Source organism: Apodemus sylvaticus, chromosome 3 (assembly GCF_947179515.1).
Source record: "Apodemus sylvaticus chromosome 3, mApoSyl1.1, whole genome shotgun sequence".
Classification (NCBI taxonomy): domain Eukaryota; kingdom Metazoa; phylum Chordata; class Mammalia; order Rodentia; family Muridae; genus Apodemus; species Apodemus sylvaticus.
Genome location: NC_067474.1, coordinates 171,004,944 through 171,032,239, shown reverse-complemented (window position 1 = coordinate 171,032,239; position 27,296 = coordinate 171,004,944). Strand labels below are relative to the sequence as shown.

The 27,296-nt window shown below is 43.8% G+C and overlaps 1 protein-coding gene across 5 annotated transcripts; it reads right to left on the bottom strand.

Annotated features, from left to right (window-relative positions):
- Positions 1–416: 416 nt before the first annotated feature.
- On the bottom strand, positions 417–26,033 carry LOC127681771 (cyclin-dependent kinase 11B). Of its 5 annotated transcripts, XM_052178365.1 has the most exons (21): positions 25,865–25,997; positions 25,458–25,627; positions 25,138–25,261; positions 23,666–23,781; positions 22,118–22,245; positions 20,810–20,948; positions 14,441–14,577; positions 10,586–10,708; positions 9,515–9,610; positions 9,264–9,428; positions 8,780–8,845; positions 7,932–8,107; positions 7,050–7,140; positions 2,899–3,020; positions 2,530–2,635; positions 2,101–2,222; positions 1,912–2,019; positions 1,674–1,790; positions 1,348–1,496; positions 731–920; positions 417–648 (listed from the first exon to the last, which is right to left on the bottom strand). In XM_052178365.1, exons 3-21 carry the CDS (start codon positions 25,246–25,248, stop codon positions 556–558), a joined length of 2,355 nt encoding a protein of 784 aa, XP_052034325.1. In that variant the 5' UTR covers positions 25,249–25,261; positions 25,458–25,627; positions 25,865–25,997; the 3' UTR covers positions 417–555. The 5 variants fall into 5 exon arrangements, with proteins under 5 accessions (XP_052034325.1, XP_052034327.1, XP_052034324.1 ...); XM_052178367.1 differs by lacking the exons at positions 25,138–25,261; positions 25,458–25,627 and adding an exon at positions 25,019–25,065 and having other exon boundaries at positions 25,865–26,033; XM_052178364.1 differs by lacking the exon at positions 25,458–25,627.
- Positions 26,034–27,296: the final 1,263 nt, after the last annotated feature.

The window sequence follows — 27,296 nt, the reverse complement described above, 5'->3', positions numbered from 1 at the left end:
TCTGGAAGGGTTTGGCATGTGTAATGTCAAAGCAAGACTGTACCCAAACTTCTCAGTCTGCTCACCCTAGTCTAGGCTGCTAGCAGTTCCTACCCCAGGCACGCTCACAGAGCTCAGCTGGAAGCCAGCATGCTGACAAAAAGGCCATGCCAGAGCTTCCTCCAAGAACCGCTTACTACTGCTTAGGACATCTAATAACCTCATATATAAAATCCACTGTGGCTGAAGTTGGCACATACTTGGCTCTGAGGGCCAAGGTCTGTATGGACAGTGTAACTTAGATACTCCAGGGAGAAGCTGCCTCCAAGACTGGTAAGCATGCTGCTCAACTCTGCTCCTGACCAGGTCCCTCTGTGTGTTTGTGTGTGTGATCTACTGTGGCACCTATGGATACACACACTTCCTCACGAGGCAAGTTAGACACTTCTTTCCTTCTGGAAGGAATATTTCATTTAATTCTACAAATTTACAATACCCCAAAACAAACAACATGGAAAAACAACAAAGTTGTCCTGATTCAGCAGATCTGGCTGTCACAAGTCCATCAAGCTGACCTCAGAACTTAAGGCTGAAGCCAGGCCCAGCAGCTGAGGCTCCCTGGTTGGTGGTGGTGAGGTGGAAGCCGGTTTCCTTCAGGTCATCATCACCCTGTGAAGTAAGGTGGCCATCATAAGGACTGTCCCCACCCAGACTCCCCCAAATGGGAACCCCTATCAGTCATGCCCCTCACCAGCTGGCTGTAGCCCAGGCCGCCCTCCGGAGGCCGTGGACTTGTGCCTCGCTTCACCCTCTGCTGCTCGCTCTTGGCAGGCCACGTGGGGAACATGGATGGGTCGATGGGGAGGGGAGTCTCTCGGAAATATTCGTGCTTGAGGCCATCTTCTGCATTGATCCTTCTCCCAGGGTAGTATGTCAGAAACCTAAAGAGACGAGGACAGGACAGTGGGTATCTGCTGTGTGCAGTAGGGCACATATGCCATCACAAACTGAGCCAAGCCTTTTGCATTCTTGGTGGACAGTTGTGGGGCTAAGCTGAAATGGAAGGTGAGACCCCCTGAGCCTTAGCATCCCCTAAAACCTGGTATTCTGGGGCTTCCAGGCCTCAGGGCCATTCTTTTTTTGTTTTTTTGGATTTGGTTTTTTTGAGACAGGGTTTCTCTGTGCAGCCCTGGTTGTCCTGGAACTCACTCTTTAGACCAGGCTGGCCTTGAACTCAGAAATCCGCCTGCCTCTGCCTCCCAGAGTGCTGGGGTTACAGGTGTGTGCCACCACCGCCTGGCAGGGCCATTCTTTAAGAGAGTCAGCCTAGAGTTCAGTGATTGTAGACTATGCTACACTCAGACTTACTTGTTCATGAGATCAAATCCTTGATCTGATAACAAAGCCCCAAATCGCTTTCGGAGGTTATTATAGGGATACTCGCTGAAGGTCATCTTCTTGACAGCTGGGAGGTCATTATAGCCAGGCCAGATTTTCTCACTGGGAGTACCCAGGTCCTGAAATACAGGGATGTCTGAATTAGATACACCCTATATGGAGCCCATGTGTGTGTCACTTTCATCAGAGAGGCCACCAAAGGACCACAATGTGCCTGGGGTACCCAATTCTGATCCCAGTTCTGCATCCATGATGCAAGACATTCCCAAGTCAGTCAGAGTACCTCCAACATTCACCTTGAAAACCTTGTTAATCTGATCAATCTCTGACTTCCCAGGGAACAGAGGTTTCTGTGTCAGCAGTTCTCCAAATATGCAGCCCACTGACCACATATCCACAGCTGTGGAGTATTCCTAAGAGTCCAAAAGAAACCGGTTTAGATGCATGCAGACTCATTAGTATTAGCCACAGGTTCAAATAAGGCTGGCATGGGGCATGGGGCAAGGACGGTTCTCAGACCCCTCTTCGACTCACCTTAGCACCGAGCAGCAGTTCTGGGGCACGATACCACAGGGTTACAACAACTGGAGTGTAGGCCTTCAGGGGTGAACCATACTCCCGAGCCAGCCCAAAGTCGCCCACCTATAACAAGGACAGGGTGGCCTATAAGACCACACTGTGGACTGCTTTCTCAGGCACGAGGCAGAAAGGATAAGGGCTCACCTTGAGAATGCCAGCATGGCTCAGCAGAAGGTTAGAGGTCTTAAGGTCACGGTGTAGGATCCAATTGTCATGGAGGTGCTTCACCCCACTCAGCAGCTGAATCATCAGGGTCTTCACCTCCCCTGTGAACGTGATGAGATCACACAGATGCTCTGTTTGCATCTCTGACACCTCTGTAAAAGGGCCCAGGAGCCCAGGGTTCTTTGGTAACCCAGTAGCAACTAGTCTTCTGGGCAAGTTCATTCCAGGAACCCTTACAGACCAGGGTGGCTCTGAGCTTAGTAGGACGACCATTCACACAGATGGGGTTACTAGGGCACTATTCCTACCTTTGCTCAGAGATACCTCACAGCGTGGCAGAGAGAAGGATGCCCTGCCCTGATCTCATGACTGAACAACACTGTTGTCTGGGGTGGCATGCAGCCATACCTGGCAGGAAGGGCTGCTTCATGGTCTCCATTAGGCTTTTGAGGTCATGTTCCACGTAGTTCATCACAATGTAGATCTTGTCCATGTTGCTTCCCACAACAATTTCCTAGGAATTAACAGTCAATGTATGGGTTCTGGACATGGCTTCTACCTCCTGCCTCACCCTAGCTAACACTGGTTCTTGAAAACCTGAAACTGAAGACACACATGCTGTGGGCAGCAAAGAACTACTAAGACATCTTGGGAAGCTGATGCCTTTGGAAGTGCTATCACCTGACCCTAGGATATCATGGAACCCTCTTCCTTGTCCCTTCAGGGGATAAGCTTCCACAGAGGCAGGGCATGGCAAATGTGGAAGCTGAGCCTTACTCTGACAGTGACGATATTGGGGTGCTGGGCCTTGAGGATGGTGTTGATTTCCCTCAGTGACGTGATTGGGAAGCCTTCCTTCTCTTTCTCCATCTTTAACCGCTTCAAAGCCACAATTTCATCTGTAAAGAGAATTGTATAAGCTGGGCATGGTCGTTCATGTAAGCTGAGACAGGAGATTTGCCACAATTTTGAGGCCCATGCTAAAGAATGGGAAATATCTCAAAAAAGTCAAAATAGTCAGCTGTAGTGGTAAATGCTTTTGAGCTCAGCATTTGGGAGACAGAAGTAGGCAGATCTCTGAGTTCAAGGTCAGCCTGGTCTATATGATAAGTTCCAGGGCCAACCAAGTCAACATAGAGAGTTCTATTTTTCAAGACAAGGTTTCTCTGTGTAGCTCTGGCAGTTCTGGAACTCACTCCGTAGACCAGGCCAGCCTCGAACTCAGAAATCCACCTGCCTCTGCCTCCCAAGTGCTTAAAGGCGTGCGGCACCACCACCAGGCTAACAGAGAGAGTTTTAATAAAGACACAGAAAGAGCCTGCTTCAAAAAAACAAAACAAAAACAAAAACAAACCCCAAGCCAAACCAAACCAAAAAACCATGTAAATGCAAACTGAATTCAGGAGCACTTCAGTGATAACCATGATCAAACTGGCTTTTTTCCAATGTCAGGGATGCTTCAATATATGCAAATCAATAAATGATATAAATTACATAAATGGACTCAGGAACAGAAATTAAATGGTTATCTTGATGCTAAGAAAAAGCTTTTTGACAAAAATCCTTAAAATCTTGAGGGATTTTTAGTATAGTAAAGGATAAACACGATACACTTACAATTAACATTATATCAAGTGGGGGGAACTTAAAGCATTTCGAGGGGTTGGAGCTGACTCAGCAGTAAAGAGCACTCACTGCTCTTGCAGAAACCCAGATTGGTTTAACCTATCCATACATGGGCCATGGAACTGAAGAGCATCCTCAAAAGAATACAGGGGTCATTGAGATGACTGTCATCCAGAAAACCTGGGATTGGTTCCCAGAAAACCCGTGGCAGGTCACAACTGTCTGTAACTCTAGTTTCAGGGAACCATACCCTCTTCTGGCCTCCATAAGCACTGTACATACATGGTTCACAGATTTACATGCAGAGAAAACACCCATACACATTTTTAAAAAGTAGAAATGGTTAATAAACATTTTTTAAAAGTATTCAACATTGTCTGCCATCAAGAAAATTAAAACTGCTTTGAGATCCCACCTCACCCTAGTCAGAATGGCATCAAGAAGACACATGACTACAAACGCTGAAAAGGATATAGCAAGAGGGGAAGAGATGCTATGCAGGCTGCTGTAGAAAAGACATCAGTAGCCAGAGAAGCTTCTTTTGTAGTGGGTGATGGTTATGCAGAGGCTTGTAACTTATCAAAGATATCAGAATAAGTGACTGTTCGAAGCTCAGTCCTAAATGGGACACTTATTATCACCTAGTCCAAGGTTCAGGAAACACGGAAGAGGAGGAAGAAAGAAAGAGCTGAAGGCTGAGGAAGATGCTGTAAAACACTCTATTTTGGACACAACATGGTGAATACACTCAAGCTGAGGCTGCCCATACAAGATCAAGTTAGTCAACATTTCAACACGGTTGTGGGAGGGGCTCATGAGATCCCATCTTGAGCTGAGGCAGTTGATAGCATCTGGGTAAGGTGTCATGCTGGCATCGCTAACTGAATCATGTTAGTTATAATGTAGGAGGAAAAGGAAGGAAGGAAGTATTCCTTCCAGATTGCCTGAGTTCAGTTTCTCAGCACCTATCTTGGATGGCTCACAATTACTGTCAGGAGTCATCTAGGATAGGCTAAGACTAGCAGGTGACCTTCCTGGAGGTGGCCCAGTGCTTCATAATTACACTAAAAAGAGAATTAGGCTTGGGACAAATTTGAGTTCAAGGAAAAGCACTCAGGTCCAAGGATGAAGTCACTGGTGTGCACTATGAAAAGGCAAGGCCATAGAAACATTGCTTTGGGGTCTGGAGAGATGGCTCAAGCGGTTAAGAGCACTGACTGCTCTTCCAAAGGTTCTGAGTTCAAACCCCAGCAACCACATGGTAGCTAACAACCACCTGTAATGAAATCTGATGCCCTCTTCTGGGGTGTCTGAAGACAGCTACACAGTGTACTTACATATAATAAATACATTAATCTTAAAAAAAAAAAGATACATTGCTTTGAACTTAATAATTAACACATAGAATGAAACAATGCTTTGAACTTTCAACATCCTGTAACTCCTATGTTGTGTAATATTTTATCTATGAGGTAATTTTGGTTTTTTGGATTTGGTTTTTTGGAGACAGGGATTCTCTGTAGAGCCCTGGCTGTCCTGGAACTCACTCTGTAGACCAGGTTGGCCTCGAACTCAGAAATCCGCCTGCCTCTGCCTCCCAGAGTGCTGGGATTACAGGCATGCGTCGTCACCACCTGGCTTTATGAGGTAATTTTCTAAAGAACTTTTATCAAAAAACAAAAAACAAAAAACAACAACAACAACAAAAAACCCAGGTAGTGGTGGCACACGCCTTTGATTCTAGCACTTGGGAGGCAGAGGCAGGCAGATTTCTGAGTTCAAGGCCAGCCTGGTCTACACAGTGAGTTCCAGAACAGCCAGGGCTACACAGAGAAACCCTGTCTCGAACCCCCCCCCCCCAAAAAAAGAACTTTTATCTATAAAAAGGCCAGAAAAAAGAAATAAAGATGGTGGTGTCTTGGGGAGCTCTGCTCCATCCATCCAAATGCATGTATGTATATTTCTATACATGTGTAGATGTGTGTGTGTGTGTGTGTGTGTGTGTGTATGTGTGTAAGCATGCATGAACACTTATGGAATTTATAGAAACAGATGGTTGAGCTTGGCCAGAGAGTGTATGAATGTATGTGCACTTGTGCATATTTGCCTGTGTAAACAATCTTAATTCTTTTCTTTCCTTCCTCTGTGGTTCACAAGAAGTTAACCAGCTCTGCCAGGGAAGGGCTTCTGACTGCCTAGCCAGAAAAGGAAGTGCTAGCATTAAATCATTCACCTAACCCCCAGCCATTAAGCAACGGGTTATAATTCCTCTGACGCCATTGGTTTATGCCCCCTGTATGACTAAGAATCAAAGAGTAAGTATTATTATTAATACTAAGCAACCTTTATACCCCACTGATGCTCTGCCCAACTGGCTACATTTCAGAGAGGACCCAGCCCAGGGAAAGCTCTCAGCAAATTATAGCTAATTATAGGCAGCTTCTGTGGGCATCTGTACTCATGAGCACATGAAACCCCTCCTCCCCACATATACATAATCTTTTAAAATCATGTTTAAAAAAAAAAAAACAAGTATGGACTGAAAACTCTAATGTGGCTAGTTATGTTGGCACACACCCTTAATCTTAGCGCTGAGCAAGACTACAAGTTCAAAACTAGCCTGGTCAATATAATAAGTTCTAGGTCAACTTCCAGTAATCAGAGACCTTGTCTCAAAACTAATAAGACAAGCCATACATGGTGGTATACACCTCTAATCTCACTACTTGGGAGACAGGGAGCTCTTGAGTTCAAGGCCTTCCTGTTCTACATAGGGAGTTCCAAACCAGCCAGGGCTACACAGTGAGACCCTGTACCAAAAAAAAGTTAGAAAAGAACAAGAGAAGCCTGGGCAAGTTGTTTAACATGGTGGTTGAGTGTCTTAAGAGCCCCAGCCTTGCAAACAATAAAAGGAAACACATGGCCTATACAGCACCTTTACCATTCCCTGGCCTTCTCTCTCCTCTGGTGCTTGCCATCTGGTGTCACAGTAAACAGCAAGATCATAGTGGAGCTGACCTCTGGTTCTGAAGATACCAAGAGGCTCAGGTACGGGGCTGACAGTGCATAGGTAGAGACCACAGGCCAGCTGCTGGGGGCAAGACACTCAACATGCCTTCCAGGGTCTGCACAAAGACCAAGGGAGGCTCACTGCTTGTCAGAACTCCCATGGCTGACTTTGTTCTAACTAGTGCAGGAGCGACAAACTCGTATCACTCAGGAATGACTCCTTGCCCCAGGGTGGGCCAAAGCTTTCTGCTGACCAATACCTGTCCCTGACACTCCCTTAGTAGACTACCTACCTGTTTTCTTGTCCTTTGCTCTGTAGACCACCCCATAGGTGCCTTCTTCAATCCTGTTCAGACACTGAAACTCCTCTACACTCCGGCATCCCTGTGGAGGAAGTAGAGTAAGAGGGCTCAACAGCCATATCTGATAGCCTAACATCTGTACCTTGTACAGGCAGTCATACTGGAGACTAGCCTATGTGACCTAAGAAGAACAGAGTATACACGTGAGTGTACAAATAGAACCAACTTAAATTCTTTCTCTGCTTCATCTAAGACCACCTACCACATTCCTGTAAAATAACCTGGCATGAAAAGAATATTTCTTTTACAACGGCATAATCTGTCTGGTGAACCATGCCACCCTAGAGAGGGCGTGGCCAGCCCGCCCCTAGTGAGGACCTTCCATGTATATCAAGGACTTGGGTACCACTACTCTGTGTGGTCTATGGCTAGACTCAACTACCTGGAAGCACTAAGAGGAGGGTAAGTGACAAGAGCTCAGAAAGGTGCTATCCTACCTAGGACAGCCACGGCCTCTACATCCACAGGGCAATGTTGCACACCCACTGGCAGTTTCCTAAACAACTATAAGTCTGCAGTCCTATGCACCTACAGTGAATCCCTTGCAATATCTAGGGATCAAGAGAAAGCAGAAGCAACAAGACACAGCTCTTGGTACCAGTAAGCCTGACAGTGCTGCCAGGCATAAGGAAGGATCATGGTTGAGGTCATGAGAGACTGGTGGCATGAATAGCCAGACCACTGTATGGAGAATGCCAACACCTCAGGAGAGCCATCAGTACCAGAGTATGATTCTGTTCTGCAGCACCTATTTAATCTGTAGGTTTGTCAATGCAGGGTACCAGCCTTAGGGTGAATGGGGATGAGTCTGACCTGTAGGGCTGGCAGGTACTTGGGCAGTTCTTGTTTCAGCTCAATAGGTGACAGAGCTGGAGAGTCAGGCACATAGTCTCCTTCAGTAGGGGCACTGCTCTGTGGGGTTCCTTCACCAACTTCTTCTTCCCCTTCTTCACTGTCCCCAGAATCTCGGTCAAATCGTGACTCTGGAACTTTAAAAGTTAAATCTAATTATAGAACAGGAGAAAGTAAGTACAACCTACCCTACTGCTCTGGGGCTGTGTAGAAGTGGTATATCCTGTGTTTCCCATGGAAGATGGAAGGAGCCAGTTTAGGGCCTATCCTTGGGAAACAGGTACTTGAATTAGCTCTGGAGCCCTGCTGATCTAGGCAGAGTAAGAATCAGAGCTGGGACCAGTTATTGGACTAATGCCACACGAAGTGGGTAGGCCCCTAACTCAAGGCTACCAGGCCACAACCTTGCTAGCTCCTTGAGGCCAGGCCAGGTCTCCCATAAGAGTGTCTGTGCCATCAGACCCCAGAAAACTGCTCTCTAACACAGCCTCATTCCCTCTGAGCACAAAACCATGGGCTCCCTTAGCATCTATGTCACAGTGAAGGTTGCCATCCAAATAAAGCTGTTTTCTGCCAAGAAATATCAGCCACAGTGGGCACAGGCAGCTAAGTGACCTATGGTGTGTCCTCTGGGAATCAGAATACCTCTCAGATCACTACCTCTGTTCTTCAGCACTGCCAGGACAACAGTTCTCTACTAGCTTCTAGAGAATATCTTCAATTTATGGGGTTATTGCATGCTGTGGATGGTTGTGCCTTGCTCAGAGCATCACTATACAGGGGCAGAGGAACCACAAAGAGGTCCTTACCAACCAAGATGTGGTTCTCGTTTTCTCTATCTTCATCTTCACTCATTTCTTCATCACTGACTTCTTCTGCAAAAGAAGAGAGGTGTCTGCTCAGATCAGTGTGCAGCTGAGAGCTGGCCTTGGAACTACCAGTTTACCCTGCTTTAGGCTGCTTGCTCTAAGGGGTTAGCAAGAGGTGTGGAAGACAGCATGAGTTCTTACCTATCAATTCATGGTGAGGGTATCTCTTTGTTTTCCTGGTGGTGTTAGGGATTGAACCCAGGGCCTTATATACACTGGGCAAGTGGCAAGTGTTTTACTATTGAAGCACACTGCCAGCCTCAATTCTGGAGTCAATGTGTGTCTCACAGAATAAGGCCAAGTTTATTTGGGTATGTGCTTTCATTAAATGTTAAATTATTTTTCTGTAGTACATGAACTCTACACTGTAAACATAAAATACTTTTCTATCACTGTAATCCATTACAGCCTGCCAGCTTCTTACCTGCAGACTGTTCTGAGGCTTCCTCAGAGTTGCTCCCAGTCTCCTCTTCCTCCTCCTCTTCTTCCTCTTCCTCCTCTTCTTCTGATTCTTCACTAGTGCTCCCTTCTTCCTCTTCTTCCTCTTCTTCTTCTTCCTCCTCCTCTTCAGAACCTGAGCCTGACTCTGCTACAGAATACAATAGTCACAGTTAAAATGTAAATCTTGGCTTTTTTCTTACAGCAGCATGGCCTCAGCCAGGTGGCCTCAGGTACCTGATGAAGACTCGGCTGAGCTGGTTTTCCTCTCGCTGTCACTGATGTCCTGGAGGTCTGACAACAAGTCTCTTTCTTCCACCTTCTCTTCTTTTACTTGTGAAAAAAAAACATACACAGATAAGTTTGGAGAGGTGTTTTAAAAATTGCAATTTCTTTCTAAAACTATTTTATTTATTTATGATGAGTGTTTGTCTACATGTATGTGATACATGCCTGGTGCCTGCTGAGGTCAGAAGAGGGTACTGGATTCCCTACAAGTAGTTGGCATCTGCCATGTGAGTGTTGGGAACAGAATTCAGGTCTTCTCCAAGAGTAACAAATGCTCTTAAGCACTCAACCAAATCTCCAGTCCTTTTTTTTTTTTTTTTAAAGACAGCATCTTATATATCCCAGGCTGGCCTAAAGGTCACTATGTAGTAACTTCTGATCCTCCTGTTTAACCTCCAGAGGACTGGGATCAAAGTCCTATTTGACCATATTCATTTTTTTTTCAATTTGTGTTGCTTAGGATCAAACACTGGGCAGGCTACAATATCCCCAACTGTGGGAAAATATTTTAACAAGACAGAATCACCCAAAATTACATGCAGCTTACACAATGATCAAGTTCACTATTTTCAGAAAACAATTCATCCACACATATTTTAACTGGAAGAAAAACTTCTAAGAAGACCAGCAATGAGCATCTCAGTTGAGACACACATGCCCTATTGGGAGCATGTGTGGAGGTCAGAGGACAACTGTGCAAGGAGTTTTCTCCTTCCATCATGTGGATCCTAGGCATCAAATCAGGCTATCCCATTTAGCAAGAACTTTTACCAGATGAGTCATCTTGCTGGCTCATCAACACATGATTTTACTGTGAAAAATAAATTGCTTGGCAAAGACTCCTTAATTTCATAAATTGTTTTGTCTTCCCCTCACATTTTAAAAATAAACTTTTAAGGTTAGCATATAATACAAAATAATAGGTCACATTATGGCGCTTTTATATATCATAATTACAAAAAAAAAAGGCAAAACTTCATGTATCTCCCAGGAAAGACAGCCATGCTTGCCTGGACTCACCTGGCTTCCGGTTGTCTCCGAGCTCAAAGCGCTCTCTTGGTGGCCTCAGAGGACTGCGGCTCCAATGGCCAACCTTCCCCTTATCACTGTAGTCCTCCCTCATGGTACGGTGATGTGCAGAGACTACACACACAAAACAGAGCAGACATGTTAGTGAGAGCAGCCTTGCAAACACAGCTTCACAAACCTATGGCTTCAACAGCTTCAACATCACAAGCCAAGACACATTTGGGAAAAGTTCTACTCTGAAGGCTATCAGCTCAGCAGGGGACCTTCTAAAATGATCTTCACTGGTCACAGAGGCCAAGGTAGGAAAGAATTCTGGGAAGATGGTAGAGTGAGAAATACCAGGAATTTCAACAACAACTTGGCCTGTGTTACCCAATTAGTACAGAACTCTGGGATCAGTTGAGGGTCTTCAAGTTCCAGGAAAGGCTTGAGATAACTGGTCAATTCTTGTCAATTTATCTGTTAGCATAGAAGCTGCCCACTCCCGTCTACAGGGCAATCAGTTATTCTGGGTTCCAGAGAAGCTTGCAGACAAGAACTAGTCCCCAATCATCTAAACCTATGCTTCTAGTGCTATGTGCAGTCCCAGACAGGATAAAGTACCCAAGCGGTTGAGACTACACTCCACTCTGGTTAGAGTGTCCTTTAGAGAAAACATGAGGTCCAGGGCATTTGTGTCCACTTGTTTTTTCTTTTCCTCCTTTTTAAAAAAAGATTTGTTTGTTTGTTTGTTTATTATCTGTGAGTACACTGTAGCTGTTTTTAGACACCCCAGAAGAGGGAATCAGATCTCATTACGGATGGTTGTGAGACACCATGTGGTTGCTGGGAATTGAACCCAGGACCTTCGGAAGAGCAGTCAGTGCCCTTTAGCGCTGAGCCATTTCTCCAGCTCCCTCTTTTCCTCCTTTAGAAGCTAGATATTTAAGGACATGGACATTGAAGCAATTGTATGCACAGCAGAACCTAGAAAATGACTGCATATTCCCAGAGAAAGGCAGACTTAGATTTTGATGTTTAAGAGGACGTGCCAGGCCAACTGTCAGTACAGATAATACCAAAATTCACAACACAGTCATACCAAGTCCTGAAGAGGGGTCTGATCTCAGAGCCATGACAAACATTTAACTTAAATGACAAACAAACAAGATCCAGCATGGTCGCACATGCCTTTAGTCCCAGCACATGTGGCAGAGGCAGAGGCAGGCCTATCTCTGTGACTTGGAGATCAGGTTGGTGTACATAGTGAGTTCTTGGACAAGTAGGGTCACATAGAGAGACCCTGTCTCAAAACAAAACAAAACAAAAATGCTGCAACAACAACAACAACAACAAACCAAAAACAAACAAGTAACAAGAAAAAGCCCACAATCAAACAACTGTGCTGGGTAGTTCTATGTCAACTTGACAGAAGCTAGTCATTTGGGGAATCTCAATTAAGAAAATTACTCCATACAATGGGTAGGAGTAAGCCTGTAGGGCATTTTCTTAATTTCTTAATTAGGGCTCAACCCAGTGTGGGTGGTGGGCTGGTGGTCTTGGATTCTGTAAAAAAGTAGACTAAGCAAGTAATGAGAAGCAAGCCAGAAAGCAGCATTCCTTCATGGCTCCAGGTTCCTGGCCTGATTGAGTTCCTGTCCTAACTTCCTCTGATGCTGAATTGTGATGTGGAAGTGTAACCCAGATAAACCCTTTCCTACCCAACTTTGGTCATGGTGTTTTACCAGAGCAATAGTAACCCTAACTAAGATACCAACCAATCAAACGAATGAACGAACTGGAACAACTTTACTCCTAGCACTTGGGAAGCAGAGGCAGGTGGAACTCTCTGAGTTGGAGGCGAGTATGGTCTCCATAGTGAGTTGAAGAACATTCAGGACTATGTATAGACCTGATCTCAAAATACAAACAAACAAAACAATAAAACCCATATCCACAAGACATTCAAAAAAGTAACAATGTTTGTCCCAGTCAAAGGAAAAAAAACTAACCACTCCAATGTAGGTGTGATGAGATGCCAACAAAGCCAAGTCTGAAGATGACCTATAGATACAGTCTCAGAGAAATGGAAGAGAGACAGACAGCAGCCTATGTCTGACCTCAGAAAAGTGTGTGGCTGATGTCCACGCAGTGGTACCACGGTCCATATGCTTACCCTCCCTGCTGCATACCTGGGATGAGAAGAAAGCTAATGGAGTCCAAGGCATGCGCTGCCATGATGACTGCTCAGGAATGGTTCAGAAATACAAAGAAACTGTGTAGTCCTACCTGCCACAGTCTGGGCCACAGGAGGAAAGTGGACTCCTGAATCTGGGCCTCAATTAGCCCAAAGAGTCCTGCCCACTAAGGTATCAAGGCAACATGAGATTTAGGGTGCTGTTCTACTCCTTCACCAGTGCTATGAGCACGGCTCCATATATCACTGTTTTCTCTGAAAAAAGCCTCCACTGACACAGGGAACTGAGAGACATAGCCATGAAAACTATGGAACCTAAGAGACAGGAAGCAAAACCACTGAAGAACAGTCCTGAGAGCAGAGAGGACCTGGGGGACACCAACAGCCCAGCCTGAGATTACTGAGTCCAATAAGGATTAGAGAGCATCAGAGAATACACCTAAAAAAGTTAACTGCTGAAACTCACATTTTCCACAAGACATTCATTCTCCTCAACACTCTCTAAGAAGGATGAATTCAAAATGCAGGAGACATAGTACAATGGAACTGCTCTCTCGTGTAAGGTAACAACTGTTTGTAACTCTTTCTTAGGCTAATGCATTTTTAAGGGTACTACATACAAAGATTCATTTTTATGACAGGATCAACTTAAAATGGCTTCAGAAAGATTAAAGCAACAGAATTTATAACTTACTGAAATGAAACTAAACTAGTATTAATTCAAATGTCATAACTTTAGAATGTTATATATGTACCATTTGTACCCATACAAGCAAAAACCAGATATAGAATAAACACAAAAGAAAATGAAAAATGAATTCCAATATTTGGCTTTTAAAAAAAAGAGTGAGCTAGAGAGTTGGCTAAGTGGTTAAGAGCACTTGCTCTTGCAAATGATCCAGATTCAATTCCCAGTACCCACATGGAGACTCACCACCTCCTTGGGTACCAGGCATACATGTGCTGCACAGATGTACATGCTGATAAAACACTCATACACATCAAATAGAAATAAATAAAATTAAAGCAAGAGAGAGAGAGAGAGAGAGAGAGAGAGAGAGAGAGAGAGAGAGAGAGAGAGAGAAGGAAATAGGTAAGTAATACAAAGAATGACAATAAAGCAAAAATAAAGGACAAAATGTATGCAGGATATAATATATAATGGCATTACATATTATAATATATAAACAGCAAAATGACAAAAGTAGCCTATCCAATCAGCCAGTCTTCAAAAGAAAGTCTGATACAAGTTTGAGTTCTAACACCCACCGAGAGGCTCACTATAGTCTGTAACTCCAGTCCCAGAGGATCTGACACCCTTTTCATAACTCTAAGGACACCATGCATATACATGTTACAGACATACATGCAGACAAAACACTCAAACACAGAATGAAAATAAATCAGACTTTGTTAAAAGGTTAAAATAGATAATGTACATATATTGATATAAAATTTAAAGGAGGGGAAGGGGGAAGGGTTTAGTAAAGCAAGCATAGGAACCAAAACTTGCCTCTTTCTGCCTCCCTTCAGGACCTTTCCCAAAACCCAGTCAAGGCTGTGACATCACAGGGTGAGCCATGTGTATGAATCTATGGCACACCAGTCAGCCCCCTCAAAGTAACCAAGGAACAGTCCCAGAGAGAAAGAGGACAGTCCCTCCCTCCTACCTTCCCTACGAGCTTCTCTCTCTTTGCGACGCTCCTCTGCCCTCCGTTCCCGCTCCTTTTGTTCCCGCTGTTCCTTCTGTTGCTCCCTCATTTTGCGCTCCCGCTCCCTCTTCCTTTCTAACTGCTCCAGGCGGTCCCTGGAAGAAGCATACCAGGTCATCATGTTGCTACCCTACAGAAGTTTCTTTGGGGAGGGGGGGGGTACTTGGGGATGAGACTGTTGTACTGGCTAGTTTTGTGTGTCAACTTGACACAGGCTGGAGTTATCACAAAGAAAGGAGCTTGGGGAAGTGCCTCCATGAAATCCAGCTGTGGGGCATTTTCTCAGTTAGTGATCAAGTGAGGAGGGCCCCTTGTGGGTGGTACCACCTTTGGGCTGGTGTTCTTGGGCTCTATAAGAGAGCAGGCTAAGCAAGCCAGGGGAAGCAAGCCAGTAAGAAACATCCTTCCATGGCCTCTGCATCAGCTCCTGCTTCCTGACCTCCTTTAGTGATGAACTGCAATGTGGAAATGTAAGCTCAATAAACCCTTTCCTCCCCAACTTGCTTCTTGGTTATGATGTTTGTGCAGGAATAGAAACCCTGACTAAGACAAATTGGTACCAGCGTAGTGGGGTATTCCTGTGACAACCTGACCATGTTTTGGGGAGGACTGTGGAAGGACTTTGGAACTTTAAGCTAGAAAAGCCATTACTATATTAAGAGCTCGGTGGAAACTTCTGTAGGAGCTTGGAAGACAATGTTAAGAATAGTGCAAAAGATGGAGGCCTGGCTTGTGAAATTCCCAGGGAAGATTAAAGACTCTTACAGTGGACATGTTTTGATTGTGAAGATTCTGTGGTTTTGGTTAGCTGGGGCTAAAGAATCAGCTGTGAGTAAGAAGATACCAGAACCACTAAAGCAAACCTTTGTGTTACTGGGACTATTGATGCAGGTTAGCTGGAGCTAAGAAGTTAGCAGTGATTAAGAAGAGACCAGCATCACTGAGATGAAATCTTCTTGGAAGTATTTTCGGAGAGCACACAGAGTATGTTCCAGATATAGCCACAGTTGTATTTTGTGCTGTGGCTGGACTTGGTACTGTGTAAGAGTCACCCAGATGGTACTGGTTTTGAAGGCATGAAGGGGTCATGAAGAGCAGCTGAGGCTCTTGGCACAGTGAGAGGCCACAGAAGGCCATTGGTGAAGGTGCAGCCTCAGTTGCAATTGATGGCCCAGGACATGAAGGGGTCATGCATAGGAGCAGAGGCTTGTCACCATGAAGAGAGCCTATGAGAGGCTATTGGTAAAGCCTAATTACAGTTGAAGTCAGCAGTGTTTTGGAGATGCCAGTGCTATGAGATGACCACCAAGAACAGCAGCAGCAGTGGAGTACAGGCAGCTGGAGCCTAGAAGACAAGCTGTGTGCTACAAAGGACAGAGCTGGAGAAGTGACCCACATCCTTGGAGGAGCCCGGAAGATTGTGAGCTGGATCCCAGACACTGAACCATTGCAGTTTAAGTTTTGCTTTTGGTTGTGACTGTGCCCTGATATGTTTCCCTCTTGAAGGAAGAAAGTATTTTAGTAAAGCCCACAGTTAAAAGGCTTTGAATTTTTAAAAGACTTTGAATTTTAAAGATATTGGACATTTTAAGGTGATTGAACTTTTAACGTGTAAAGACTGTAGGACTTTTTGGGGTTTTTTTTGTTTTTTTTTGTTTGTTTGTTTTTTATTTTTCTCCTGAGACCGGGTTTCTCTGTATAGCCCTGGCTGTCCTGGAACTCACTCTTTAGACCAGGCTGTCCTCGAACTCAGAAATGAACTCAGAAATTCGCCTGCCTCTGCCTCCTGAGTGCTGGGATTAAAGGTGTGTGCCACCACTACCCAGCTTGACTGTAGGACTTTTAAAGTAATTTAGATCTTGGGGATGAATAAGAAAGTAAGGGTTGAGACTTAATAATGATGTGTTTGTGTGTCAAGTTGACAAGGGGTCACCTGTACTGGCTAGTTTTGTGTGTCAACTTGACACAGGCTGGAGTTATCACAAAGAAAGGCGCTTCAGTTGGGGAAGTGCCTCCATGAGATCCAGCTGTGGGTATTTTCTCAATTAGTGATCAAGTGAGGAGAGCCCCCCTTGTGGGTGGTACCACCTTTGGGCTGGTGCTCTTGGGTTCTATAAGAGAGCAGGCTGAGCAAGCCAGGGGAAGCAAGCCAGTAAGAAACATCCCTCCATGGACTCTGCATCAGCTCCTGCTTCCTGACCTGCTTGAGTTACAGTCCTGACTTCCTTTAGTGATGAACTGCAATGTGGAAGTGTAAGCTCAATAAACCCTTTCCTCCCCAACTTGCTTCTTGGTCATGATGTTTGTGCAGGAATAGAAACCCTGACTAAGACACAGGGTTTCTCTGTGTAGCTGAGATCTATGTCATGTCCTGGAAATTGCTCTGTAGACCAGGTTGGCCACAAACTCAGAGATCTGCCTGTCTTAGCCTCCGAGTGCTGCAATTAAAGGCATGTGCCACCACTGGCTGACAGAAGTTTCTTAGACCAGGTTGTGTGTTTTCTGCTCAACTCATGTAGTGTATTTGTACACTGTAAGCCCACAAATGGCTTCTTAGTTGTGGAATGCACATATCATCAAGCCATCCTGGCAAGCCGGAGAAGGCAAAGTCCAAGAAGAGGTTATTGTGTCAGATTCCAAACACTGGTTCAATGGCTTCTACTAACAACTCCAGGAAACACAGCATGTAGGTCCCCACATATACAAGAGAATCCAAGTTAGATCCAGCAGATCAGGATCTACACAAATAAAAGCTATGGTAGAGAAGCTTCCTGGGAAAGTGAGGAGGCAGCCAAGGCCCCAAGACCTGGGGGCTGATATTCCTTCACTTGGAGTCTGGGCAGATGGACCTCAAACCGCTTCCTGTCCCAGCCTGAGACATTGTAAGCTTGAACACCATGGTGAGAGCAGAGGAGCTAGCTGCTTGAAAACAAAGTGTCAGAAAACTAGGCACTAAAACATGTTTAAGTGGCTAAAGTCATCAGTTTTCATATTCCTGTGCCTAGACAAAGGTACTGTTTCTAGAGTTTTACATCTCAATTATTCTTTGATTCCCCCCCCCCCCCCGCAAGACAGGGATTCTCTGTATAGCCCTGTCTGTCCTGGAACTCACTCTGTAGACCAGACTGGCCTGGAACTCAGAAATTCGCCTGCCTCTGCCTCCCAAGTGCTGGGATTAAAGGCGTGTGCCACCACTGCCCAGCCTATTCTTTGATCTTAAATATAAACACCAGATACATTATTTAAACTTGTGGTATTTTTATTTTAACTTTTTTTGTTAGGGTTTTATTATGCCTCCTGGACTGGCCTTAAACGTTTAGTAATCTTTCTGCCTAAGCTCCTAAAAGCTGGGAATACAAGGATACACTACAAAGCCTGGCTATTTTTACTATCTATTGGGAGAAATGGGAGGTTGAGACAGGGTGTTACAATGTAGCTGAGGCTGGCCTGGAACTCCTGTAAAGCAGGCTAGTCTCAACCTCATAAAGACCTACCTGCTCTACTACTGACATATACAGTCACCATTTCCAGCCTGAGGTTTATTTTAAAGGTCTTCCTTACCATTTCCATAGAGCTGTAAACTATGAAGTCCACCAGTCTTTACCACATAATGTCTTTATTTTCCTTTCAATTTTGTAGAAAAGTTGTGCCAGACACAGAATTTCCAGTTGAGATTTTTGCTAAATGGTGTAGGGCTAACACATCCTAGCCCCAATGCCACCATCCTGACAGGAAGTGTAGATCTCTTTGGCAACTCTGTTCACCCTGCTTGGAGATCATTGAATTATTTGGATATGGATATCTGGATTTGAAAGCAAATCTGGGAAGTGCTCAGCTGCTATTTAGGAATTTACCCTTCTGCTTTTCTCTGTTCCTAGGACTCCAGTCACAGAAGGTACATGTGGTACCATGGAAGTTGCCCCACATAGGCCACTCAGACTCTTCTTTCTCTTCCTCTTCTCCAAAGAGGATAACTCCTACTACTCTATGAAGCATAGTGTTCATGTTTAAGCTAAACCCTAGACCTCTCCAAGGCAAGTTCCCTGGACATGTCAGGTCACCTGTGTAATCGATGTGATCTTCTTTTAAATTAGTTAATGTGTATAATTGTTGTGTACACATATACGTGTGCCATGTACATTACTGGTGCCTGTGGAGATCAGAGAGGATATTAGATATCCTTGCACTGTAGTTAAAGGCAGCTGTGAGCCACGATGCGGGAGTTAGGAATTGAATACAAGATACCACCTTCACTGCTGAACCATCTCTCCAGCTCTGTCACCACCTCTGCCATTTGAAACAGGGTTTTCTGTATCCTAGGCTGGCTTCAAACTCACACTACATTGCTGAGGATGACTTTGAACTTCTGATCCTCCAGTAGATCAATGTCTACTGCTCTCACCCTCAGTTCTCAGTCTATACTCTAGTGGGTCTCCAAAGCACAGATATGGTTACTTTACTCAATTATAGCCAGCATTAAAGCTAGTTTGGGGGAGAAGACAGGTAATCTTTGCTTAATCTTATCTAGAAATCTGTGTTTTCTTTCTTCTGTTTTACCTTACAAAAAACTACATAGATACTCAAACTTCACCTACCAAGCTCCATTTCTATCTTAAGCTCCTGTCATTGGACAAGGCACCCTCTGGCTCTAGAAACGGAATGAGGCATTCCACATGCTCTGAGTTTATATCGGGCCCCTATAGGCCTCAGATTGCCTGCTGAGTATACCTAGTACTTTAGTGAGAAACAACTTTTTTGTTTTTGAGTCTCAGAGACAGGGCTACTCTGTATTGTCCTGGAACTCGATCTGTATAGACCAGAGATCTGCCTGGCTTTGCCTCCTGAGTGCTGGGATTAAAGGTGTACACCACTACTGCCAGGCTTTATAATGAATATGTTAGGTGAAATAAGAAGATACAGCTACTCTGGGTGGAACCATTCCATCAGCAGAGGGTTTTAACCATGTGAGGTGGAGGAAGTGAGGCTAGAGAGATGGCTCAGTGGTTAGAATACTCACTCCTCTTGTAGAGTTTGCATCTACATCAGGCAGTTTACAAGCACCTGTAAGCCCAGCTCTAAAGGATACGGCACTCTGACCCCTCAGGCCACCTGCACTCACATACACAAGCATGTCTGCACATAATTAAAAAAAAAACAAAAGCTTTTTAAGAGGATCTTTAAGAGTGGATAAAGTGAACTGAACACTAATGCGCATGCATTAATTTATCTCTCTGCTCCACTGTAGATGTAATATGCAGAGATGCTTCAATCTCCAGGCACGAACTGCCCTGCAATGACGACTGTTAACCTGAAATTGTGGAACAAGTCAGCCCTTTCTCCCTTAGGTTGCTTTTGTCAGAGTATTTTATTATAGCAGGAAAGAAAACTAAAGCAAAGCATCTGCATTGACCTCTGCTAAGCACTGACTATGACAGGATTCAAACTATGAACTTGAGTGACTTCCTCTAGCATGCTGCTACCTTTCTTTTTTTCTTTTTTTAAAAGACAACATCGCTGGGCAGTGATGGTGCAAGCCTGTAATCCCAGCACTCTGGGAGGCAGAGGCAGGTGGATTTCTGAGTTCGAGGCCAGCCTGGTCTATAGAGTGAGTTCCAGGACAGCCAGGGCTATACAGAGAAACCCTGTCTCGAGAAAACCAAATCCAAAAAACCAAAAAAAAAAAAAAAAAAAAAAAAAAGAGTCTAAAAAACAACGTCTCACTTTGTAGCCATGAGAATGACAAGACAGAACCTGCCTCACTCCTCAGTGCCACGGGGTCAGAGTTATTCACAAAACACATCTTCCCACTGTGCCTCCCTCTCCAACTCTACAACTTTACATTTAGCTCAACTTCATCCTTAATGCCTGAATTCCTATCTGGTAACTTGTGTCAATACTGTCATGTTGATGGGTCTACAAATCTCTGGGTACCACAATAAAGGAATTTTTAGACTGTTTTGAGGTGAAAGGACCCACCTTAATGTGGGTACTGCCAATCAATGGAGCTGGATTCCAGAATGAATAAGAAGAAATAAAAATGACTATCAACATTTATTAGTCTGATTCCTGACTGTGGATTTAATATAACTAGCTGCCTAATATTCCTGCCACTCTGCCATGATGGAGGTTACCCTCAAACCGTGAGCTAATCTCTCTCCCTCCCTCCCTCCCTCCTTCCTTCCTTCCTTCCTTCCAGTTGCTTGTGTAAGGTGTTTTTCTCACAGCCAAGAAAAGTCGCTAGTGCAGATCCCCAGCATTCCCCTGTAATATCCTTTCCCCAACTGGCCACAGTCACTTTACTAAAGGTCATTCATGAGCAGGTCTCACCTCTCTCTCCTGGAATGCTCTCTTGCCATTTCCCTCCTCTTCTGTCTTTCCCATTCCCTTCGAGCTTTATCCTGTTCCTCTCGATGGCGTTTCCGGCGTTCGTGTTCTCGTTCCTTCTCTTTTACTCTGGCATGTTTCCCTAATGAGATATAAGCATCATGAAAAGAGACTTGGTTTTCAAAAACTTAACTTGAATATTAAATCAAGAAAGAAAGAATAGTACTAAAGATGAATCTTAAAAGTGCTTGCTGTTCTTCCACAGGACTCATGTTTGGTTCTAAACACACTCACAACCACCTGTAACTTCAGCTCCAAGGGATCTGACGTCCTATCTGACTCATCTACCTATGGCATACATAGGTGCTTGCATACATGAGTCTAAGCTCTTGGGGCTGGAAGGATGTCTGACGTGAGTGCTAAGAACCAAATCCAGATCCTCTACAAGAGCAGTACACATCCTCAACCACGGAATCATCTCTCCAGCCCAGATTTTTTTCTTTCTTAATGTTATATCATGAGATATTATCTTCAGAACTTTAAAGAAAATCAGTATTCATACACAATATAGAACAAAATTGTTTCTTTTAAACAGATTTCTACACCATGTTAGAAAACCACATTAGCATCTGCACTCAGAGTTAAGATTTAAATAGGTTCCAGAGAACATTTTAGAAGCTAGGTATGCAGAATTAAGGAGGTTAATGGAGAGAATCTTGGGTGCTAGGGGACAGACTGAGCCACCTAGCAATATTTTGCTTTTAATAAATGTTATTTAAAAAACAAAAACAAAATAAACAAAACCAGACCCGCTTGGCAGCCTGGCAGTGGTAGCGCACACCTTTAATCCCAGCACTTGGTAGGCAGAGACAGATAGATTTCTGAGTTCCAAGCCAGCCTGGTCTACAGAGTGAGTTCCAGGTCAGCCAGGGCTACAGTGAGAAACCCTATCTCAAAAAAAAACAAAACAAAAAAACAAAAAAAAAACAAAACCAAAAAACCTCTTGGTGGTGACATAAGACAAAACGTCTCAAAGTCAAAGCCACTAGTCAGACTTAACTCCAACATCTATTTTTTCTTTTTCTTCTTGTTGTTTTCACCTGTATGTATCAAATGACAGTAACTGTGTATGTAGACAAATGACACACACACAGAAGAAAAGCAAACAGCCATTCCAAAAGTCTACTATGAGTTTATGATTTTGGCTAAAATTCGACTTGTCCTCACTTTTAGACACCACTGAAGAAGGCAGAGCACAAGAGAGGACACAGGCAGCTGTGGCCACCACAAAGAAAGCAAAGCCACTCATACCTCCCTCTGCCGAATGGCTACGGTGTCGACGTTTCTCTTTTCTTTTCTCATCTTTTCTGTGATGAGCCTTTTCTTTCCGAGACATTTGCTGGGGTGGTTTGATGGCGAGAGAATCATCCTCCTCTCCTCTGAAAGAGAAGAGCAACACCATGACTCCAAGTGCAGAGAACCAGAGAACTCAAAGAAAAGCATCATTCCCAACACAAAGATCTATGAGAAATCAGTGTGGTCTGTCAAACAAGAGTGCCTTTCTACAGAGAGGGGCATGTTCGTTTATTCATTACCTTGATTGTGGTGATGTCAAATCACACATTATATGCAATTCATTTAATTATACTTCAATAAGGCTGCTAAAGTCCTGTAATTTTATTAACTTTCACAAATAAAAAGGCCATTTAACAGAACCTTCTACTAATTCTTTAATACCAAGATCCTGAAAGAATTTACACTCTGAGTATCTCAGAAGTAGTTCCCTTACTCTCAGAAGTAGTTCCCTTACTTATTGTAAAGGACGGGAGAAGAAAACAAATGATATCACTGCACTGAAAGAATCATCAGACATCAATATTACTGACAGTGGGCCCTCTGAACTCAACTTTGGGTTACTTTGAAAATTGCAGACTTGCAATACAAGTAAGCCATTTAAATATGTTATCTAAATGGTACTAGCTTGATTGAAGATATCACAAAGAAAGGTATATATGCTCATTTGGACTTCATAATAACTGACTCCACCCAAAAGCAATTTCACATGTGAGCTAAACTTCAGATCAAAATACAAACATTAAATAGCCAGGCATGGTGACACACACCTTTAAATCACAGCACTTTTGAGGCAGAGGCAAGTGGATTTCTGAGTTTAAGGATTTATATAGTGAGTTCCAGGACAGGTAGGACTATATAGACACCCTGTCTCAAATAAACAAAAAACCAAACATATAAAAATTTATTTTTAAATAAATTCACTTATGTGTATGTATTTTTTCCTGTATATATGTATGTATATTACATGTGCCCATGGAGGTCAGAGGAGGGATCAGATTTTCTGGAACTGAACTTACAGATGATTGTGAATCACCATGACTCACTACTGAAACCAAACTGTAGACTTGCAATACAGGATATAAAAACAACAAGGGCTCTTAAACACTAAACCTCTCTCCAGCCCCCAAACCTTTTCCAAGTAATACTGACAAAAGGCAGGCTAGGGGACTAGAGAGAAGACTGAGTAGTTAGGAACATTCGTTGCCCAAGTTCAGCTCCCAGAACCCATACTGGGCATCTTACAACATCTTACTCCAGTTTTGGGGATCATCTGGGTCCTATGGATGAAGACAGACAGACAGACAGACACACACACACACACACACACACACACACACACACACACAGAGTCATTCTCCCCCCCCCACCCCATCAAACTGAAAAAACAAAACACCTGATTTAAGTAGTTTTCAATTCTGCATTGGGATGCAGTCATAGCTAACCTAGGGTACATGTAACTCATGGGCTACAGGCTAAATATGACAACACCTTAAATTCTCTCACCTGTCTTCCATAGAATCCTCTCTTCTATATGGTGAGTTCCTGATTGTGATCTCCATTCGATGATCTCTCAGCTCCCCCTCCTCAAGGGAATCCCTTTTGGAATCCCGGTCATCAGACTAGGAAGCAAAGAAAAAGGAAGCATTAAGTCATCTTCCTTATCAATAACCTTATTTCTTTTTCTATCTTTGAAAAATAACTTGTTATGTAGCCCAAGATGGTTTTTGAGCTAGAAATCTGCCTCAGTTTTCTAAATGCTAAGGTTACATCACCATACATATCTCACTATATATATGCACACAAACACACACACACACACACATACACATATGGAAGTATATGTGCGTATGCACATATATACACATACACAGGAATATGTGTGTGTGTGTGTGTGTGTGTAGAATTGGCTGGCATATATATATATATATATATATATATATATATAGAGAGAGAGAGAGAGAGAGAGAGAATTGGCTGGCTTTGAACTCAAGAGATCTGCCTGCCTCACCCTCTTGAGTTCTTGAGTGTTAGGATTAAAGTTTGTATAGCCTAAACTTATCTTTAATGGTAACTGAAGTTTGCTAGCCAACTCTAAATATATATGTTTTTTGAATAGAGACTTTGCAAAATATAACTTTTGGGACTAGAGAGATGGCTTAGCAGTTAAGAGCACTGACTGCTCTTCCAGAGGTCCTGAGTTCAATTCCCAGCAACTACATGGTAGCTCACAACCATCTGTGATAGGATCCAATGCCATCTTCTGGTGTGTCTGAAGACATAGACAGTGTATTCATATACATAAAATAAATAAATCTTTTAAAAAACAAAATGTAACTTTTGTTCAAAACTAATGTAACTGACATCACATTTTTTTTTTTTTTTGGAAACATGAAACCTGAGAAGAGAAAGTTTAAAACACCGTATATGATAAGGGACACGAGACCGTGCAAACGTTAGCTTTTCTAAGCCAAAACTAAGATTTTAGTTGGATTTTTACACATGAAATAAATCATATATACATTGACAATAAGAAGTACTTAGGTCAATGTTTCTTATCCAGTCACCTAGCAACTTTAAGTATATCATCAACCAAACCAAGGTAATTACAAAGCACTCATTTTAATTGCAAGGAAAGTTCCCACTATATTAAAAATGCTTGGTAAATGATATTATGAATATACTAATAATCAAATGAGAAAAATTAGTCTGGTGGCATTAATGATTCTAGGTTCAGCCATTTTATTTTTAATGAAATATTCCCATTTAGATACAGCTTCAGTGTGTTATTAATCTACCTTCAATGTCAACTGAGTATATGAATGTTTTTGTTAATTTTAGAATAGATTTTGGGCTCACCTGTGACATTTGGAAGTACAAAAGAACTTCACCGAAGAAGCGTTGTTCTAATGGAAAAATGAGGGCAAAGAAATTAAATCTTCTTTAAGAAAACCACTTACTTAAAAAACATAGCTTACATTTTTTAAGCGTTTTATCTCTGCTTTCTCCTCTTGTTCTTTCCTTCGTTTCTTTTCCTGGAGAATTTCATCTAACGTTTTCACTTTCCAAGAGTCCTTTTCATCACCCATTTGAGTTAAAACACTGCAAAAAGAAAAATTATTCAAGCAACCTCGGGACACAGAAAGCTAAGATCTGTCGCTCTGTCTTTTCTGAACACTTAAGTCTAAACATTAGTGTTTCAGAATAAGTCTCGGAAGTCCCGGTAGGTAGGAAGGAGTCTGCCTGAATATAGTGTCGTTTCTGTCATTCCTGTAAGGTTTTGGGCAACTCAGTTTACCTCAGTTCAGTTTTCCGTAAAACGCAATCATCATCATCATCCACGTAATGGTACTGTTCTAGGATGAAAGACCATCCAGGTCAAAGCTCTTATTTCAGTGCCTCGCACTCAACAAACTCTGCCTTAGGTGTCAAAAGGTTGTATGAGAAAGCTCCAGGACGCGGGGAGGCCTGGGTAAGATCAAGGTGTACTGTCAAACACTGGACTCCGGAACGGGGTCCGACTTTTGAGGGTTCAGTCACGCAAACCTGAGGCAGGGGCTGGCTTCGGGGAGTGCCAGGGCCTGCCGCCTCCACTGCCCTCTCAGCTCTGTGTGGAGCAATTCTGGTCGCGGCAGCAATGTGTCGCTAGCCGCGATTCGTCAAGAGCGCCGTAATCCCTGATCCGACCTCCCCGCCGCCACTCACCACTGCGCCGCTTCGGCCGCCGCAGCCGGTCCTGGAGTCTGGGAAGAAACAGCGCCCGGCGCGCGCCAGGATTTTCGTCACTTCCTTCGCGGAAGCGTGCTGATGACGTATTGACGACGGCGAACGAGGTGCGAACTCTTTTTTTTTTTTTCCCCCTCTTAACAGTACCCTACACAGACCGGAAGTGTCCTTACTCCGTGTGTTGGCTCCTGCCAATGACGCACGGCTGGGAGGCTAAAAGCAAAGTAGTGTCTGGTGCCGCCCTAGGGTGTCTCTAAGAGATGACGTTTTGAGACGATGCGCCTAGTCGTCCTCGGATGAGGGCCAAGACTGGCTGAGGTGACTGGGCCATTCCTCCCCCTTGCACCTCCGCTTTGCCAGGCAGGACTACCTCCAGGCACTCGGTAGTGGAGTCAGCAGGCCGAACAGCCATTGCACTCAGGACAAGCTACTGTGCTATTCAACCTTCCACAAACAGACATTTGTTTCTACCCATCAGCCTAGTTCTGCTAGGCCCTCCAGAGTGGCTGAATTCCCAGATAAGCTAGTTAACATCTGATGATGAGGAAGTCCCCGGAACAAGAAAAGAACATTGAAACGAATCCAGATTCCTCAGCCATGCTCTTTAAAACCAACCTCTTCTGCTTGACCTATGAGAGTGGTTGGGTTTTTTATGTTGTTTTGCTTTGAGACAGGGTTTAGTAAGTAACCTGGCCTCTATCTCTCTTGCCTGTATTTCTCTGTATTCTTTTTGTTTTCTTTTAATTCTAATTGCTGAATCACAAAGTTAATTAAGATCTCCAGATTGAGCCGGGCGGTGGTGGCTCATGCCTGTAATCCCAGCACTCTGGGAGGCAGAGGCAGGCGGATCTCTGAGTTCGAGGCCAGCCTGGTCTACAGAGTGAGTTCCAGGACAGCCAGGGCTACACAGAGAAACCCTGTCTCGAAAGAAAAAAAAAAAAAAATCTCCAGATTGTAATGTTTTCTTGACACTTCTCAAAAGTGTTTACTTAAACCACATTTCAAAGGTCTTAAAGGGATCTATGATTCCACTAAAAACCTATTAAAGTATCAGGGCTTATGGAAGAGAAAGCAGAAAGGAAAATTTCTCTGCTTGTCTCTGTCAGGTTATCCTGTGGGTTTGGGGTGGGGACATACATCAGTGAAGTACTCCTTTCATCCCAGCACTTGGGAGGCCTAGAGGCAGGAGGATCTCTTGTGAGTTTGAGGCCAACCTGGTTTACAGAGCTAGTTCCAGAACAGCCAAGGCTACAAAAGTAGCTCTGTCTTGAAAAACAAAAATAGCAACATAATTAAAATAAGAGTTATACAAGCCAGGTGGCGGCAGGGGCTCACATCTTTGATCTCATCAATTCGGAGGCAGAGGTAGGTGGATCTCTTAAGTGCAAAGCCTCCCTGGCCAACAGAAGAG

What these genes read in the sequence shown, in the direction of transcription:
- LOC127681771 (XM_052178365.1), bottom strand. Translation starts at nt 25,248, where the DNA reads ATGGGTGATGAAAAGGACTCTTGGAAAGTGAAAACGTTAGATGAAATT. An exon ending in GGATTTGATCTCATGAACAA is followed by an intron (nt 921 to 1,347) that starts GTAAGTCTGAGT and finishes TCGTCTCTTTAG; the next exon opens with GTTTCTGACATACTACCCTG. An exon ending in GCCTGGGCTACAGCCAGCTG is followed by an intron (nt 649 to 730) that starts GTGAGGGGCATG and finishes CTTACTTCACAG; the next exon opens with GGTGATGATGACCTGAAGGA.